This window comes from Phoenix dactylifera, unplaced genomic scaffold, assembly GCF_009389715.1.
Source record: "Phoenix dactylifera cultivar Barhee BC4 unplaced genomic scaffold, palm_55x_up_171113_PBpolish2nd_filt_p 000007F, whole genome shotgun sequence".
In the NCBI taxonomy this organism is placed as follows: Eukaryota; Viridiplantae; Streptophyta; class Magnoliopsida; order Arecales; family Arecaceae; genus Phoenix; species Phoenix dactylifera.
In genome coordinates this window covers 2,912,820-2,930,717 of record NW_024067666.1, presented here as the reverse complement: position 1 = coordinate 2,930,717, position 17,898 = coordinate 2,912,820, and the positions used below count along the sequence as shown (strand labels likewise).

Below are 17,898 nucleotides of genomic sequence, written 5' to 3'. Positions count from 1 at the left end.
TGGATTCAATCAGATTGGACCAAGCTTAGTCCCGATAAATTGGACCATTTTGGCCCAACTATTATATGAATCGCATTAAGTATGAAAATATATGACCTAGATATTGACCCACTTTTTCGAGCAAGTCATTTTTCTTGATCTTGATCTCGACCTGAACCACAAGTCTGAGCAATCGGTTGGACCACGTCGAATCCAGATGGAACCAGGTCAAGTTAAGGGTTAACCCAACTCATTTGCAGCCCTCAATGATGGTTCTTTGTGGAATGGATTGAGTTTACAATTTATAGGAGAACAGCGCATGATTGAATCTGGTTAGTTGGGCCTGCAAACAACAACAAACTATGGGCTAAATTGAATGGATTAAAGATCTACAATAGCTTTTTGTTTCCAAAAGAAAACAATGTCGGTTCAATATATAGGGCAGATTCAATCAATGAATTTAGTATGAAAAAAAAAGGGAATTGAAGATATCCTTTCATCAGAGGTAAAATAAAAACAAAATCCTAAATCACTCAAGAGATCAACAAAAGCAATTGAAATAAGGAGGAGTAACTTATATGCTAAAACAGACTATGCTACTTTAGTGAAGCAGATGTAGTAGCAATATGAAAGAAGTTTGGCTTCGAAAGGCCAGCAAGTAGCACAACTTCTTTCAAATTAATGCATTAATTCTCACCTCACTAAAAAGACAATAAATTAGCCAAAGAAAACCATTGCACTCAATTAGATTTCATCCTTCTACGCTTCACTGGTTTGCAGCTTATGCATATATTTCACATAAATTTAAAGTACGGATACATCATAAAAGTAGTTATTATAGGGACATAAATGTGAGCATGGTCATATTTGAGAAAGAACGTCGGTCATGTTTCCACATGGCTTGTACAAGGCCTCCAAGGGTTCAGCCTTGGGCATAGTGAGCCCCAAGCCTTCAGTCATGTCCACCTCCTCCTCCCTCGTTCTCTTCCACTCAAAACACTGAATCAGAGACCCCAAGGCTAACCCCATAGTTCTCATGGCCAAGCCCTCCCCCGGGCACCTCCTCCTTCCAGACCCAAAGGGGATGTTCTTGTATCCCTCCCCCTCTCCTTCATCAAACCTCTCTGGCCTAAACTCGAAGGGATTCGTCCATAGCTGTGGGTCCCTTTGTATGGCATAAGCATTAACCAATAACATCGTGCCGCGTGGAACACTATATCCCTGTACGACACACTGCTCGGATGACTCGTGCGGCAGGAGAAGAGGGCCTGCTGGGAATAGACGAAGGGTTTCTTTGATGACATTCTGGAGGTAGTGGAGATTGCGAAGGTCATGGTCAGTGACCAACCGGGCATGACCGACTTGCATGTCTATCTCGGCTTTGGCCTTCTTTAATGCCTCTGGATGATTGAGAAGCAAGGCCAATGCCCACTCCATGGTTCCAGCAGAAGTGTCCGTTCCCGCTGATATTAGGTTCTGAAATAAAATGATAGTCATTGTTAGATGTGCGAAAACGAGATAAATAAAATCATTAGATGAAGCCCACCAAGGTCCTATTTTTTTGTTTTTTTTCCTGCAAAGTAATTTGAAGAAGATGTTGTTTTTGATCCCAGATATAGCCCACACTAACCTGACAGCAATTTTTATTATTATAGGATATTAATCTTGGTTCTGGATTCAAAATAAGGGCCTCCAATATGGTCAAGGGGTATGGATGAGCTTCCTATCTTATTTTATTGTATTTCAAATCGGAGATAACAATCATCCTAATCACCGTAATTGTCTCCGATGGATGAGATATGTTATAAAGTAATACCTCATGAACTTTGTTCCTAACTCATCCAGGAGCGTTTGTGAGGTACTTCTCCTCACCAAGTTTAATTACTCGAAGATGGAGTCTGGTTGTGCTACTCGTAGGTATATCGACCTAGGAGCACATGCAGTTTTTATTTCCTAGCATGGTTAGGTATCAATTGCTTGGACTTAATTTGTTTCTGTAACTGTATTTTAATGTTAGTCGCACATTCATGGATTATACATTAATTTATTTAGTGGTTGGTATTTTATGGAGGATGGAGAAGTACCACGCCAGCATATTTTGAGTTTTAATGAATGTCACCTTCCCACCTTAATTTCTTGCCATAATCGGTGGAGGCAGAAAAATAAACAAAGAAGGAATTCTATTCATTTAAACCTTTTTTCCCCCATCTCTCTCACGGGGAAAAACTTCCACTGTAGAGAACAGTTTGAATAGAGTTTATGATTCTTGGTGATAGAAGTAGATCGAATCAAAGAAGCTACTATATATGAACGTACGTACCAGAATTATTCCTTTGATGATCTCGTCGGTGTAGTAACCAGGCTCGGCCTCCTGCATCTCCAACATAACATCGATAATAGTTGTCTTTCCCTCCTCTCTTCCCCTCTTCTTTCTTCGCTCCTCCACCATCTCTTGGAACAACTCGTCCATCTCCCTCGCTAACCTCGCCATCCTTTTCTCGGCACTGTTCCACCCTGCCCACCTCACCCATGGCAAGAAGTCCTCCAAAGTCGATGCCCCGGCCACCAAAAACGCCTCCTCGATAACTCGCCGGAACCGCCGCCCCTCCTCTGCCACCTCCGTGGCCTCCGCCCCGTAGTACCTCCTCCCGGCTATCATCTGCATGGCCACATTAAACGTCAGCTCCGAGAACCTCGACTTCATCTCCACCTTCCTGAACTCGGCTCTATCTCCGTCGCCGAAGAGGTGGCGGAGGAGCGACCGGACCTCAGCAGCACGGGAGGCAGAGAAGGCAGCAACTCGGGCGGGGGAGAAGATCTCGAGGGTGGCGATGCGGCGGAGGTTGCGCCAGTGGGGGCCGTAGGGGGAGGCGCCGAGGGTGGTGCAGTCGTAGCCGAAGTGCTTGCTGGAGAGGATCTGGGGGCGGTTGGCGAAGGTGATGTCATTGACGGTGAAGCAGTCCTCGGCGGCGGAGGGGGAGGAGACGAGGAGGACGGGGCGGGAGCCGAAGCGGAGGAGGAGGAGAGGGCCGTGGCGGGCGGAGATGGCGGAGAGGGTGCGGTGGATGGGCTGGCGGAGGAGGTGGAGGTGGCCGACGACGGGGAGGGCGAGGGGACCGGTGGGTGGACTTCGGAGACGGGCGTTCTTGGATTGGAAGAAGCTTTTGGAAGTAAAGAGGAGGGCCAAGAAGAGCACCGCACAGTAGTAGAAGGTGGCCGTTTCCATTTCCTTTGATCTCCGCCACGGGACTGCCTCCGCGTCCTCCTTATCACTTCGTTTGCGTGTAAGGCGGACTTCAAGCCGATGTGATGTAAGCGATGACGATATATAGTTTTTTTGTGTTTGACCTAACACTCGGTCCTTTTTTTAAAAAAAAACTGGACTTTTTTTTTTTTTAGTGACCCAGGAAACTTATTATTTAATATAGTAATACTAATGAAAAATTCTTTATTTAATATAGTTGATATGATAATAAACTTATTATCATGATATTATATTGCTATATTTTCATAAAGAACCATATTGAATAAAACCTGTATTTATTATTTAGAACCATCATATTCATCAAAAATTACTTGCCCTTCATATGTTTATAAGATCTTAATACCTTCTCACTTGAAGAATAAATTTCTTTTTCTTAATAAATGAATATGTCATAACACATTATAATAGTTGATTTTGATATCAATAACAAATATTATTTCCATTTGCATTATTTTTTGACTAAACATTTTTCTCAAAACTCATTTTTTTATATCAATTTTAAATATAAATAGTTTTTGATATTAATTATTTTTTTATTTTTTCATGCATTCTGTCATATGAGGAAAGAGAAAACTCGTGTTTTTCTTAGAATATTTAAGAGACAACATGCACTTTATTAGACCTTAACCCTTAGTCTTTCTCCGTTTGTAATGTTATAATGTTTTCATGATAATATGCCCTTAATTGTATGTGCTGGGTCATCATGTATGGTCACCCCGCACATAATAGCCCTACCTATGGAGTCTGATGCGCTAGACCACCCATTAATCTTTTGTAAGAAAATTTCACATGTAAGTGTAATTTCAGAAAGATTAAGAAACTCCAGATACCATCATCTTTTGTGCCATATAAAGTAAAAATATATCTATACATAGTAATAAATAAAATTTTAATTGAAATTTTTTTGAAATATCTATCTCTCTCTCTTTTTCTCTCTCTCTCTCTCTCTATATATATATATATATATATGGGGATTGATAACCTACTCTCTGTTATGGTAGGTTATCAATCTATCCATTTTTCATTGGACAAAAAATACCCTTATTTTTTGTAACTTTTAAGGGTGCTTTATGTCTTTTTACAATCTCACATTAACTCACCCTTTCAACCCCCAATTAATGCTCTCTCCCTCTCTCTCTCTCCGGTGTGTGTGTATATGTGTGTGTATGCATGTATGTACATACATACGTATGCATGTATGTATATGTATGTATGTATGTCTATGTATGTATGTATATGTGTGTGTGTGTATGTATGTATGTATGTATGTATGTATGTATGTATGTGTGTATGTGTATATATGTATGTGTATGTATGTATGTATGTATGTATGTGTATGTATGTATGTATGTATGTATGTGTGTGTATGTATGTATGTGTATGTATGTATGCATGCATATGTATATGTATATGTATGAGAGAGAGAGAGAGAGGGAGAGAGCATTAATTGGAGGGGTTAAGAGGGTGAGTAAATGTGAGATTGTAAAAAGACATAAAGTACCCTTAAAAGTTATAAAAAGTAAGGGTATTTTTTGTCAAATGAAAAATGGGTAGATTGATAACCTACCATAACAGAGAGTAGGTTATCAATCCCCTATATATATATATATATTTTAGGAGGGGGGTTTAGGTAATTAAAACGCTAAGGTTGGGGCGTGGTTGGAAGGGGGTGGATCACGGGGTGCTTAGACCTCGCGTAGGTCGTGGATTAATTTTGATGTCTGCGGGGTTCTCCCTTCTTTGAATTTCCGAAACTGCCCCTTCGCCTATCACGTTCGACGTGTCTGCGCCTGAAATTAAATAAGATTTAGCCATGGCTTCGAGCATTGATGATGAATGAGGAGCTTTACTGAAAGCCTCCATTTTCATATATATATATATATATATATATAATATATCTATAACACACACACACACATATATATCATATAATAAAAATTTAGATTTTTTTATAAATACCCTTCTAAAAATTTAAATTTATGTAAATATTCTCTTAAAATTTATATTTATTTATTTATCCTTATAAAATACTGTTTTTGCACAAATATTCCTAATATAACAGTTCTTTTAACACTGTTAATAAAAATCATATTTATTTTAATTAAAAATAAAATAAAATTTTAAAATTATTTTTTATTTTTCATCATGATCGTCTTAAAAATATTTTTTTTGGCACATTTATCCATTAAGAATATTTTAGTTATTTTAATTTGAAACTGCTAATAAGGATTAAAAAAAAGAAAGAATAGCAAAATAAGTATTTTAGGAGGGTATGTATATAAAAATTAATTTTAAAAAAATATTTACGTAAAATTCGATATTTAAGAGGATATTTATAAAAAAATTAAAATTTATTATTTATAGAATATCATATGATATATTTTTGTTTGTCTTTTGGCATGATGGAGAGTTATGATGGGAACCGGTGAGCCATTAATTTCGTGAGCCAACCAACTTCCGTGACAACGAACAGAAGAAGACAAATCATCAATTGCCACATCTAAATGTCTAATTAATGCACCATGAGGTCATCCGGCCCGAGAAAGCGAAGACTGACCGACGGCTAGCTCTTATCTCCATGCAGAAACCATTGAAACAAATGAACGCCCGGGGAGAACAAGAACCAAAGATGGATATCATCCACTACGCGGCCATCTTCTTATCAATCCTCCTCCTCCTCCTCTTTACCCGACTCGACCGAGGCAAGAACTCGCCACCTTGTCCTCCTTCTCTCCCCATACTTGGCCATCTCCACCTCCTAAAGAAACCCCTCCACCGCTCCCTCGTTGCTCTCTCCGCCCGTTATGGCCCAGTCATCTCTCTGCGCTTCGGATCCCGGCCCATCCTCGTAGTCTCCTCGTCCGATGCCGCTGAGGAATGCTTCTCCAAGAACGATGTCATCTTCGCCAACCGCCCCCGCTACCTCGCCGGGAAATACCTTGGCTACAATTACACTTCCATGATCTGGGCTTCCTACGGCCATCACTGGCGGAACCTACGGCGAATCGCCACCGTCGAAATCTTCTCAACAGATCGACTCCACTCGTTCTCCGGATTACGGAGAGAGGAGGTCATGGCCTTGATTAGACGACTTGTTATCGATTCTAACGGCAAGAACGGGTTTCGGAAGGTGGAGCTGAAGAAGAGGTTATTTGAACTAACGTTAAACGTGATGATGAGGATGATCGCCGGAAAGCGGTATTATGGGGAGGATGAAGAGGACTCAGAGGAGGCCAGGAGGTTCCAAGAGATGGTGGAGGAGACGTTTGCGTTGAATGTCATGACGAATCTTGGTGACTTCTTGCCAATCATCCGATTGCTGGATCATGGAGGGGTGAAGAGGAAGTTGATGAGGTTGCACGAGAAGAGGGATGCCTTCATGCAGGGCCTGATTGATGAGCATAGAAGAGGTGATGGTTGTTCTGTCTCTCATAAAGCAGGGGCAGGCGGAGGAGGGGAGGGAAGGAGGAAGACTATTGTTGACGTATTGTTGTCTCTCCAACGAGGTGACCCGGAATACCATACGGATGAAATGATCAAAGCCCTTCTCGTGGTAAGTTGCACCTTCACAAACTATACTAGAAGATTTTGTGACAAGACTGACAGTTTCGATCAATAGCATACTATTTGAATTAATGGAAAATTCGCAAATTGTTTAGGATTTTTTTGTCTCGGCTGAAATATCTATTCTTTTGAATAGAAGTGAGATATATATATATATATATATATATATATATATATATATATATATATATATATATATATATATATATATATATATATATATATATATATATATATATATATGGGGATTGATAACCTACTCTCTGTTATGGTAGGTTATCAATCTATCAGACAAAAAATACCCTTACTTTTTATAACTTTTAAGGGTACTTTATGTCTTTTTACAATCTCACATTTACTCATCCTCTTAACCACTCCAATTAATGCTCTCTCTCTCATACATATACATATACATACACATACATACATACACATACATACATACACACACATACATACACACACATACATACATACACATACATACATACACATACATACACACATACATACATACATACATACATACACACATATACATACATACATAGACATACATACATACATATACATACATGCATACATACACACACACATACACACACACCGGAGAGAGAGAGAGAGAGAGGGAGAGAGCATTAATTGGGGGTTGAGAGGGTGAGTTAATGTGAGATTGTAAAAAGACATAAAACACTCTTAAAAGTTACAAAAAATAAGGATATTTTTTGTCCAATAAAAAATGGGTAGATTGATAACCTACCATAACAGAGAGTAGGTTATCAATCCCCTATATATATATATATATATATAGTTGAATTATCAAAAAATTATGCATTATTTTGCTAATAGCTTTTCCAAGTTTTTGGATTCATAAATACTCATGGCTTATCTTTTGGATTATGAGCATTATATTAATAAATAGGGGAAAGTTTAATCTTGCTTTCTCCACTTTCTTGATTATGAGCATTTTTTCGAGAAAAATATTGTGGAGGCCAAGCCACTAGAATTTTATTAAAGATTTCTTTTTGTATTGGAATTAGTCCTTCTCATCATACTTTTTTGCTTGGCAAATAGAGATTCTCGGATAAAATATTGGATGTAACCGGCTTTCACCCAATAGCTATATCCTCCCTTTGTCTCGAGACCTAAAAAGATGCCCTTTTGTGCTTAGCATTTTAGAAATAGAGAAAATTTAACACCAGTTCTTTGTTTAATTGCCTTCTTATATTTATCCCTTACATAGCATTTTATGTTTTGTTCATATGCACCTATAGATCTTCTTTTCACACATATGCACATGTATGAGGCAAGGATTAAATGTAAAATGAATATTGAAATCAAAGACTAGATAGAAATTTCATTCCATTCATTCAATAACATAAGGCAGACAATCCAGAGTGGACCTCAACTTGCCCTTAAAAATATATATAGCAATATAGTTGGTGGGAGCCCACAATCTCATGATTGAGGAGGGGAAGAGAACATAACCCACTAAACATGCAATGCTACCACATATAGATCTCAAATCCTGTTAGAAGATCATTTTCTCCGCTGCCACTTACCTGGACCTCCCTTTCCACATCATCAATAGGAGTGGTAATTGTAGCCGACCCACTAGATACCCGATCTGGCTCGAATTGGGCAGGTTTTATCCAACTTGTTTAAATCTAAAGCAAATATGGGCTCTAGATAACATACTCGAAGCAGGTTTCGGTCGGATGCAGGTAATATTGTTCTCCACCCCAAACCCAACCTGATATAACCTTAATCTAAATCCCTCCATCTAAAGTTACAATTATTTTAAAATGTTTAAATGATGAGTTCTTTACTCGATCCGATCCGTCTTATCTATCCGACTCGACCCTACCCGCACTATCTAATTAATCCGATCCAATTCCATCCGGGTTAGGTACGAGGTGGGTATAGATATGGAGTTTTAGTTATAGAACAGGTATGAATATTAGCCCAATCCATTGCCATACCTAATCATCCGTATCCCCTCCGACCACAATTATGAAAGTTATGGACCCGCAGTCATCATGGATACATGTGGCAAATTTGGATATGGATTTGTACAAATTATTATTATTATTTAACTAGCTAGATCTAAAAGCGGTTCATTGCAGATTTTAGCATAATAAAATGACGTTCAAATAAATAAAAATCGGTTTTTTAGGTACCAAAAGCAAATGACTCAGGAAATTAAATATCTTGCATATTAAAATATTTTTCATGTTTGGTTTATCCGCTGACATGGCAAAACCTGATTGGGAACTAAAGGGATTGGAGAACATGACTCCAGTGCATGAACAAGCTTTTAGAATTATTGTTCATGAGTGCGCGTAATTCTACTACTTGAATCATTATTTTTTGCTAAATTCTTTCTGAAATTAATTATCTGGATCAATGCAGGTGCCGTTAGTGGCCGGCACGGATACTACGGCTGTAACAATAGAGTGGGCCATGTCGCTCCTGCTGAACCACCCAGCGGCATTGAAGAAGGCCAGAGAAGAGCTCGACCTCCAGGTCGGACAAGACCGCCTCGTAGACGAATCGGACCTCCCCAAGCTCCCATTCCTCCACGCCGTCATCAACGAGACTCTCCGGCTGTTCCCTCCAGCTCCGATCCTTGCACCCCACGAGTCGTCGGAGGACTGCATCGTCGGAGGCGACCGCGTGCCGCGCGGCACAGTTTTGCTCGTCAACTTGTGGGCGATCCAGAGGGACCCCAAGCTCTGGCCGGAGCCGACCAGCTTCAGGCCGGAGAGGCTTCTGGAAGATGGAAGGGAGAAGGAGCATGGGATGCTGCCGTTTGGGTTGGGGAGAAGAGGGTGTCCCGGCGAGGGCCTGGCCATGCGCGTGGTGGGGCTGGCGCTGGGGGCCTTGGTCCAGTGCTTTGAGTGGGACTGCAGTGGCGATCCAGTGGATTTGAGCGAGGGAGTAGGGATCACCGTGCCCAAGGCCGTGCCTTTGGTGGCAGGGTATAAGCCAAGGCCGTTTGCGACAAGCCTGGTTGACGAGAGAGTTGAAGGTTAGCAACTACGGCCAAACCTGTTTGGAGTTCGAAACAGCTCTGTGTTGATGGTGTGATGCCTTGCTTAGCAGCAGGCAGACGAGGCTACTTGGTCTCGGTTTACAGTTTCAGTTGAAGCTTTTTCTCTTTTTTTTGCATGGAGAGAATGGAATTGCACTATATTTTTCAATTTGGGGTTCTTAATATATACATTGCAAGTTTCTGGAAGATTATAAGTTTAAGACCACTTTCAGGTTCCTTGCTCATTTGCTATGAGGACTCTTAATGGAGAACCATATACATCACTACAGCAAATGTGAGTTTTGCCGACTGTGTTTTCCCGATGCTAGGGGGAAGCGTCGTAAAAGTTTAGCTCAACACCAACCTTTGCTGACGCTTCCCCCTTGCATCGGTAAAGCTCCAGAAGTGACGATGCTCTAAAGCGTCGTTAAAACATTTAGAAACGACGACGCTTAAAAGCGTCGTTAAAAAATATAAAACCCTCCCAACCGCTCGCCCGGCCCCCTTCTCTCACCCTCTCTCGGTCGATGCCCTAGCTGCGCGTCGACATCAAACTGATCTCACCTCCATCCCGAGCCCCGATCGGCAATCGAAGATTTTGCTTCCCCGCCACCATCGACCTTGCCCTCATATGAGGTAAGCCTCCTCCTCCTCCTCCTCCTCTTTGTTTTTTTCTTGTTTTTAACGCTCGCCCAACCTTCTCTCCTCATCCTCTCTCGGTCGATGCCCTAGCTGCGTGCCGACAGCAAACTAATCTCACCTCCATCCCGAGCCCCGATCGACGATCGAAGATTCCGCTGCCTCGCCGCCGTCGACCTTGCCCTCGTCTGAGATCAGCCTCCTCCTCCTCCTTCATTACCGGTTTCCTAAAGTGGCATGGAGTTTGATGATGATCTCCTCCTCCTCCTCCTTCGAAATGTTGCCTCCCTTGAGGTCAGCTCTGAGGTAGTTTATCCACCTTAGCCTGCAGCTCTTGCCGCACCTCAACATGCCTTCCAGACCCCCACAAACCAACAAATAATTAGTATAACATCATCTGGGGCGTCTTGAGCGATCGAGCCAGCTCGATTTGAGCCTTGGAAAAGGAAAACTAGAGAAGAAAACAGTGCTTTCTAAGTTTAGAGCTTCGTATACCTGCATTCTTAGGCAAGGACCTCCAGGACCCTTCTCCATTGGCCGCAATGTACTTGATCAGTATCTCATCCTCCTCTGCCGTCCACCTCCTCTTCTTCAGCCCCACCTTCTCACAGCATGCAAGGAGCTCTTCCCATTTCTTTCTCTAGTTAGTGCGAAGAGCCCAAGAGAGAAGAGGCTGCCGCGAGCACATCACCTGGGTCCAAAAGCGTGGGTGTGGATGTGAGGCTTGAGAGTTTGAGGAATAGTTAGACTCAAGTAGGATCCAGTCAAAATCTGCTGAATGGAAGTCTTTCAAATGTGCCAACCAGAACGGTCAGTACATTGTGTTGTTGATAGATATGACATTGTGTTCTTTTTACTTTTTTTAATAATTATTTGAAAAGATTATTTAAAATGGCCTATAAGATCATTGATGCCTCTATGTTCTCATGCCGGCGATTTTTTAGAATGATGATTCATTCTAAACTAAAGGTTGATGATTCATGAGGCCTCAAACTAAGGATTTGATTTAGTTTAGCACCCTTTCACTTTAATATGACTACTTTTAGTAGCACATGCAACAATAATGCAATGGATCAATATCCCTTTTTTATACCATGAGTTCGTATTGGTGATTCATACCCTAATTTTAATTATTATTATTTTTATATTAGTTGCAATTCAATCAGTATTTTAATAGAATGGACAAAAGTTGGATAAATAAGTCGAGATCCAGTGCCGAATATTTAAATGGAGTTCAGAATTTCGTTAAATTTGCTTTTGAGAAATTTGAAATGAATAGGAATATTTTTTGTCCATGTCAAAAATGTGTAAATTGTTTTGCTATGGCTCCACAAACTGTTGAAGAACATTTGGTATGGAATGGTTTTCTGAAGGGTTATACGGAATGGATATTTCATGGAGAGTCTAAATTATCGTCTTCATCTAACCAACCCTTAATTATAGAACACACTACTAAAAAAATTTGCAGTCTCGGCTTGCGAATATTTCATCTATGTTACAACGATTTCTTCCTTCTCATGTAAATAACTATATATATTTGAATACTTTACATATTATCAATTATGATATATATGTTAATGTATCACATTATTTCTAATTTCTAAGGTTTCTCTTTTTTTTTTTAGATTCTTGATACTTCAAACGTTCGTAGAGATGATGATGATGGAGCTAAATCCCGTCTCTGATACCTTCTAGACTGTTTTTTATGAAGTTTGATATGTATATGTTTCTTATTTTTCAAAGTACATTGTAATTCTAAACATATTATGTAAATTTAATCGGATATGACAATATAAATATTTCTAATGATTTGAATATTTGTGTCAATGTTAATATAGTACAGGTTCATATTGTTATAATATGTATTTTATAATGTGTGTTTTATAATATGAATTTTTATTTTTATTTTTTTATAAAGAATACAATTTCTGACGCTTTTAAGCGTCTGTAAAAAACGTCGTGGCACAGGCCTGACACATCTATGCCGACGCTTCAAATGCTTTCATTAGCATCGGAAAAAACGGGATTTACCGACACTTTTAAACATCGGTAATTATCCGGTTTTTGCCGATGCTTTCGTCTAGCGTCGGTAAAAAGTTTTGCCACTCCGGTATCGCCGACGCTTTGGCGACGCTTTGCATTATGTCGGTGGAACTTTAGCCGATGCGTATAAGTGTCGCTAAATGTTGCAAAAAGTGTCGGGATAGGTTAGTTTTCCTGTAGTGCATGCAACAAGTTGTTTTTTAGCTAAACCATGTGTTGATTAGGCAAGGACGGACCATTACAAACAAATATATATTTGGGGGTTATGTGCAGGAACGGCCCAAGCCTTAAACGACCAAGACGGTCGCCTAAGGCCTCAGCCCAAAAAGGCCTCCGAGGGAGACTAGGATCGCCATTCACCGAAGCCGAAGTCAGAACTCGGAAGAGTCGGAACTCGCTACGAGCTGCTCCAGCATAGTTCCTTCCTGTTCTTGGCTACCTAGTTCTTTGTTTTTTTTTTTTTTTTTTGGGTGGAAGGATGTCCTTGCATATCAAGAAATTTATTAGACTAATTATAGCAATCTATTTCACATGTGGCTCCATCTCTGAGTACTTATTTCAATTAACCTATTTTTTTAAGAACCCAAAAAGGGCTCCAGATACTTCTCTGATGCCGCCAGCATACTCTGATGAATAATGGTCTTTTTGACTTCATGATGGGTGGTTAAATAAATGTATATGATGCTGGATATTACTGCATGGATCGATGACTATGATATTGTAACAGCTCGTTATGTTTTATGAATACTTGTTTATATATACTATGTAGACGCTAACATTCCTCGATGTATTGGATGGCATTTTTTTCAAGATTTGTGGTATTAGTGTACCCATATCATGTCTTGTTCTTGCCTCTTGTTCATGCGAACAAACACTTCATAGATATGGAATATGTTCAAAGGCTTCGTAGATATGGAATAAGTCTTGTTCGGAGTGTTGCAAGATATAAAGGACAAAAAAAGTTGAAAACTCTACGTGGTATGATAGAATAATAGAATAATAGGCCGAAATCAGAATATAGAAAGAGAAATCAGCATACTGAAATAGACATAAAAGTGAAACCAATTGAGGATAATAGTGATAAGAAATTGATTTATATGGTATGAATTTTACATTAAAGGTTTGGAGGTGTTGCGGGGACAGCCTTTGGCCGGAGACTCATACAACAGCATAGCCCATATTAAGCTAGCAGAGAAAAAGAACTGCATTCCTCCCGAGGTAATGTCCGTTTTGGGCGCTCCGGCCCGCGCGTCGAACGCAAATGGGGGAGACTGATGCCCTCACGGTTTGTCCCACAAAAAGGCCCTCGAAAGAAAAGGATTTACACCCCCCATTTAAGGTACAGAACCTTTTTGCTACTAGTCGATGTGGGACTAAATTCAAGGCCCCCTCCCTCCTCCACAACAGAAGGCATTTCCATTAGCAGGTTTTTTTCATCATTGAAAACAAAACAAAACAAAACAAAAAAGAAGTCTCAAATGCGCCGCCCCTGGGTACCGGTGAGCCACTAATTTCGCGAGCCAACCAACTGCCATGACAAACGAACAGAAGAAGACAAATCATCAATTGCCACAGCTAAATATCTAATTAATGCACCATGAGGTCATCCGGCCCCAGAAAGCGAAGACTGACCGACGGCTAGCTCTCATATCCTTGCAGAAACCATCCAAACAAATGAACGCCCGGGGAGACCAAGAACCAAAGATGGATATCATCCACTACGCGGCCATCTTCTTATCAATCCTCCTCCTCCTCCTCTTCACCCGACTCGACCGAGGCAAGAACTCGCCACCTTGTCCTCCTTCTCTCCCCATACTTGGCCATCTCCACCTCCTAAAGAAACCCCTCCACCGCTCCCTCGTTGCTCTCTCCGCCCGTTATGGCCCAGTCATCTCTCTGCGCTTCGGATCCCGGCCCATCCTCGTAGTCTCCTCGCCCGATGCCGCTGAGGAATGCTTCTCCAAGAACGATGTCATCTTCGCCAACCGCCCCCGCCTCCTCGCCGGGAAATACCTCGGCTACAATTACACTTCCATGGTCTGGGCTTCCTACGGCCACCACTGGCGGAACCTACGGCGAATCGCCACCGTCGAAATCTTCTCAACAGCTCGACTCCACTCGTTCTCCGGATTACGGAGAGAGGAGGTCATGGCCTTGATTAGACGACTTGTTATCGACTCTAACGGCAAGAACGGGTTTCGGAAGGTGGAGCTGAAGAAGAGGTTATTTGAACTAACGTTAAACGTGATGATGAGGATGATCGCCGGAAAGCGGTATTATGGGGAGGATGAAGAGGACTCAGAGGAGGCCAGGAGGTTCCAAGAGATTGTGGAGGAGACGTTTGCGTCGAATATCATGACGAATCTTGGTGACTTCTTGCCAATCCTCCGATTGCTGGATCATGGAGGGGTGAAGAGGAAGTTAATGAGGTTGCAGGAGAAGAGGGATGACTTCATGCAGGGCCTGATTGATGAGCATAGAAGAGGTGATCGTTGTCCTGTCTCTCATAAAGCAGTGGCAGGCGGAGGAGGGGAAGGAAGAAGGAAGACTATTGTTGACGTATTGTTGTCTCTCCAACAAGGTGACCCGGAATACCATACGGATGAAATGATCAAAGCCCTTCTCGTGGTAAGTATGCACCTTCGCAAACTATGCTAAAAGATTTTGTGACATGACTGACAGTTTCGATCAACTGCATGTATACTATTTGAATTAATGGAAAATCCGCAAATTGTTTAGGATTTTTTTTTTCGGCTGAAATATCTATTCTTTTGAATAGAAGTATGAGGCAAGGATTAAAAGTAAAATGAATATTGAAATCAAAGACTGGATAGAAATTTCATTCCATTCATTAAATAACATAAGGCAGACGATCCAGAGTGCATCTCAACTTGCCCTTAAAAATATATATAGCAATATAGTTGGTGGGAGCCCACAATCTCATGATTGAAGAGGGGAAGAGAACATAACCCACTAAACAGGCAATGCTACCACATATAGATCTCTAATATAGATCTCAAATCCTGTTAGAAGATCATTTTCTTTGTTGCCTGGACCTCTCTTTCCACATCATCAATAGGAGTGGTAATTGTAGCCGGCCCACTAGATACCCGACTCAATCTAGCTCGAATTGGGCAGATTTTATCCAACTTGTTTAAATCTAAAGCAAATATGGGTTCTAAATAAAATACTCAAACCAGGTTTGGGTCGGTAATAGTCTGCCCCGCCCCAAACCCGATCTGATATAACCTTAATCTAAGTCCCTCCATCTAAAGTTATAATTATTTTAAAATGTTTGCATGATAAGTTTTTTACCCAACCTTATCCGTCTTATCTGCCTGACTCAACCCTACGCGCACTATCTAATTAATCCGATCGAATTCCATCCGGGTTAGGTACGAGGGGGTATAGATATGGAGTTTTTAGTTATAGGACAGGTATCGGTGTCAGTGCATGAACAAGCTTTTAGAATAATTGTTCATGAGTGCACGTAATTCTACCACTAGAATCATTATTTTTTGCTAAATTCTTTCTGAAATTAATTATCTGGATTAATGCAGGTGCTGTTAGCGGCCGGCACGGATACTACGGCTGTAACAATAGAGTGGGCCATGTCGCTCCTGCTGAACCACCCAGAGGCATTGAAGGAGGCCAGAGAAGAGCTCGACCTCCAGGTCGGACAAGACCGCCTCGTAGACGAATCGGACCTCCCCAAGCTCCCATTCCTCCACGCCATCATCAACGAGACTCTCCGGCTGTTCCCTCCAGCTCCGATCGTGCCACCCCACGAGTCCTCGGAGGACTGCATCGTCGGAGGCTACCGCGTGCCGCGCGGCACAGTTTTGCTCGTCAACGTGTGGGCGATCCAGAGGGACCCCAAGCTCTGGCCGGAGCCGACGAGCTTCAGGCCGGAGAGGCTCCTGGAAGCTGGAAGGGAGAAGGAGCATGGAATGCTGCCGTTTGGGTTGGGGAGAAGAGGATGTCCCGGCGAGGGCCTGGCCATGCGCGTGGTGGGGCTGGCGCTGGGGGCCTTGGTCCAGTGCTTTGAGTGGGACTGCAGTGGTGATCCAGTGGATTTGAGCGAGGAAGCAGGGATCACCATGCCCAAGGCCGTGCCTTTGGTGGCAGGGTATAAGCCAAGGCGGTTTGCGACAAGCCTGGTTGACGAGAGAGTTGAAGGTTAGCAACTACGACCAAACTTGTTTGGAGTTCGAAACAGCTCTGTGTTGATGGCGTGATGCCTTGCTTGGCAGCAGGCAGACGAGGCTACTTGGTCTCGGTTTACAGTTTCAGTTGAAGCTTTTCTCTTTTTTTTGCATGGAGACAATGGAATATTTGCACTATATTTTTCAGTTTGGGGTTCTTAATACAAGTTTAAGACCACTTTCAGGTTCCTTGCTGATTTGCTATGAGGACTCTTAATGCAGAACCATATATAACAAGTTGTTTTTTAGCTAAACCATGTGTTGATTAGGCAAGGACAGCACCATTACAAACAAACATATATTTGGGGGTTATGCTGTCTAAGATATGTTGCTTTTTAAGAGGATTCGGGATTAATTGTCTAAGGTTCTGACTTTTCATTCCTTGATGTGATTACAGATCCTTTCTTTTAAGTGTCTTTTCAAAGCAAAAGTAGTTTTGAGTATCTTATCATAACAAATTTATCTTGTGAATTGATCAAAGACAATATGCTTGGTCCAACATTATGCAAAATCAGGTTTCTTCGATAAGATAACAAGTGTTCTAAGAAGGGGAAAAGATTGTACTGAGCATTATATACGCTAGACCATGTCACTCATGTTGGATGAAGCCCAAGCGCTAATGTTAGATTATGGGGTTGGAAGACATTGAACCGATGTAATGAGAGGGGAAGATTATCTACTAGAACTTGGGACGATTGAGGGAGGTGGTTTGTGTTGCTTGATCACACAATAGCAATGCCGGAGATGAGGTAGGGGCGGGCCATATAACACTAACCTTCTTAGAAGATGGATTAACCTTTTTGATATTTAATTACATTTATGTCAATGCTTAATGGTAATTGGTAGTCACAATAAATTGCAATCTAAAATGGTTCTTTAGATAAACAAGAAATGCATCAAATAGGCAAAAAAGAAAAAAATGGGTCTTATAGAGAAAAATCCAACGGTACGTTTGGTGTTTGCTTTTACTTTTTTATTTTTTTATAAAAAATAAAAAAATAGATTTTCTAGTTTCTGTGTTTTTTAATTTTTCTAAAAACTCTTTTCATGTAATATTATCAAAAACTTTTAGTTTTTTTATTTTAGAGTTACAAAAATATTTTTGTAAAGAGCACGGATCCTCTCTCTTCCAGCCAGGTCACGTATGTGTTTGACTATTCTTTAGTGAA

At 41.1% G+C, this 17,898-nt stretch overlaps 4 protein-coding genes across 4 annotated transcripts; 2 read left to right on the top strand and 2 right to left on the bottom strand.

The window, feature by feature from the left end:
* Positions 1-696: 696 nt before the first annotated feature.
* LOC103699120 (cytochrome P450 81Q32-like) lies at positions 697-3,256 on the bottom strand. Its single transcript, XM_039115755.1, has 2 exons — positions 2,300-3,256; positions 697-1,455 (listed from the first exon to the last, which is right to left on the bottom strand). Exons 1-2 carry the CDS (start codon positions 3,203-3,205, stop codon positions 841-843), a joined length of 1,521 nt encoding a protein of 506 aa, XP_038971683.1. The 5' UTR covers positions 3,206-3,256; the 3' UTR covers positions 697-840.
* Positions 3,257-5,821: 2,565 nt separating this feature from the next.
* LOC103723684 (cytochrome P450 81Q32-like) lies at positions 5,822-10,063 on the top strand. The gene is made up of 2 exons (XM_008814670.4): positions 5,822-6,797; positions 9,221-10,063. Exons 1-2 carry the CDS (start codon positions 5,823-5,825, stop codon positions 9,842-9,844), a joined length of 1,599 nt encoding a protein of 532 aa, XP_008812892.3. The 5' UTR covers position 5,822; the 3' UTR covers positions 9,845-10,063.
* Positions 10,064-10,697: 634 nt separating this feature from the next.
* LOC103700947 (myb-related protein P-like) lies at positions 10,698-11,191 on the bottom strand. The gene is given in 3 exon segments (XM_039115838.1): positions 10,698-10,834; positions 10,977-11,097; positions 11,099-11,191. Coding segments are annotated over 3 exon segments (273 nt in total). The 5' UTR covers positions 11,114-11,191.
* Positions 11,192-14,180: 2,989 nt separating this feature from the next.
* LOC103723691 (cytochrome P450 81Q32-like) lies at positions 14,181-16,918 on the top strand. Its single transcript, XM_039115754.1, has 2 exons — positions 14,181-15,152; positions 16,085-16,918. Exons 1-2 carry the CDS (start codon positions 14,199-14,201, stop codon positions 16,706-16,708), a joined length of 1,578 nt encoding a protein of 525 aa, XP_038971682.1. The 5' UTR covers positions 14,181-14,198; the 3' UTR covers positions 16,709-16,918.
* The last annotated feature ends 980 nt before the right edge of the window (positions 16,919-17,898 follow it).

Excerpts from the sequence above, each read along its gene's own strand:
- LOC103723684 (XM_008814670.4), top strand. The coding sequence starts at position 5,823 with ATGCAGAAACCATTGAAACAAATGAACGCCCGGGGAGAACAAGAACCA. Across the intron at positions 6,798-9,220 it reads TGATCAAAGCCCTTCTCGTG|GTGCCGTTAGTGGCCGGCAC; the intron begins GTAAGTTGCACC and ends GGATCAATGCAG.
- LOC103723691 (XM_039115754.1), top strand. The coding sequence starts at position 14,199 with ATGAACGCCCGGGGAGACCAAGAACCAAAGATGGATATCATCCACTAC. Across the intron at positions 15,153-16,084 it reads TGATCAAAGCCCTTCTCGTG|GTGCTGTTAGCGGCCGGCAC; the intron begins GTAAGTATGCAC and ends GGATTAATGCAG.
- LOC103699120 (XM_039115755.1), bottom strand. The coding sequence starts at position 3,205 with ATGGAAACGGCCACCTTCTACTACTGTGCGGTGCTCTTCTTGGCCCTC. Across the intron at positions 1,456-2,299 it reads TCATCAAAGGAATAATTCTG|AACCTAATATCAGCGGGAAC; the intron begins GTACGTACGTTC and ends ATTTTATTTCAG.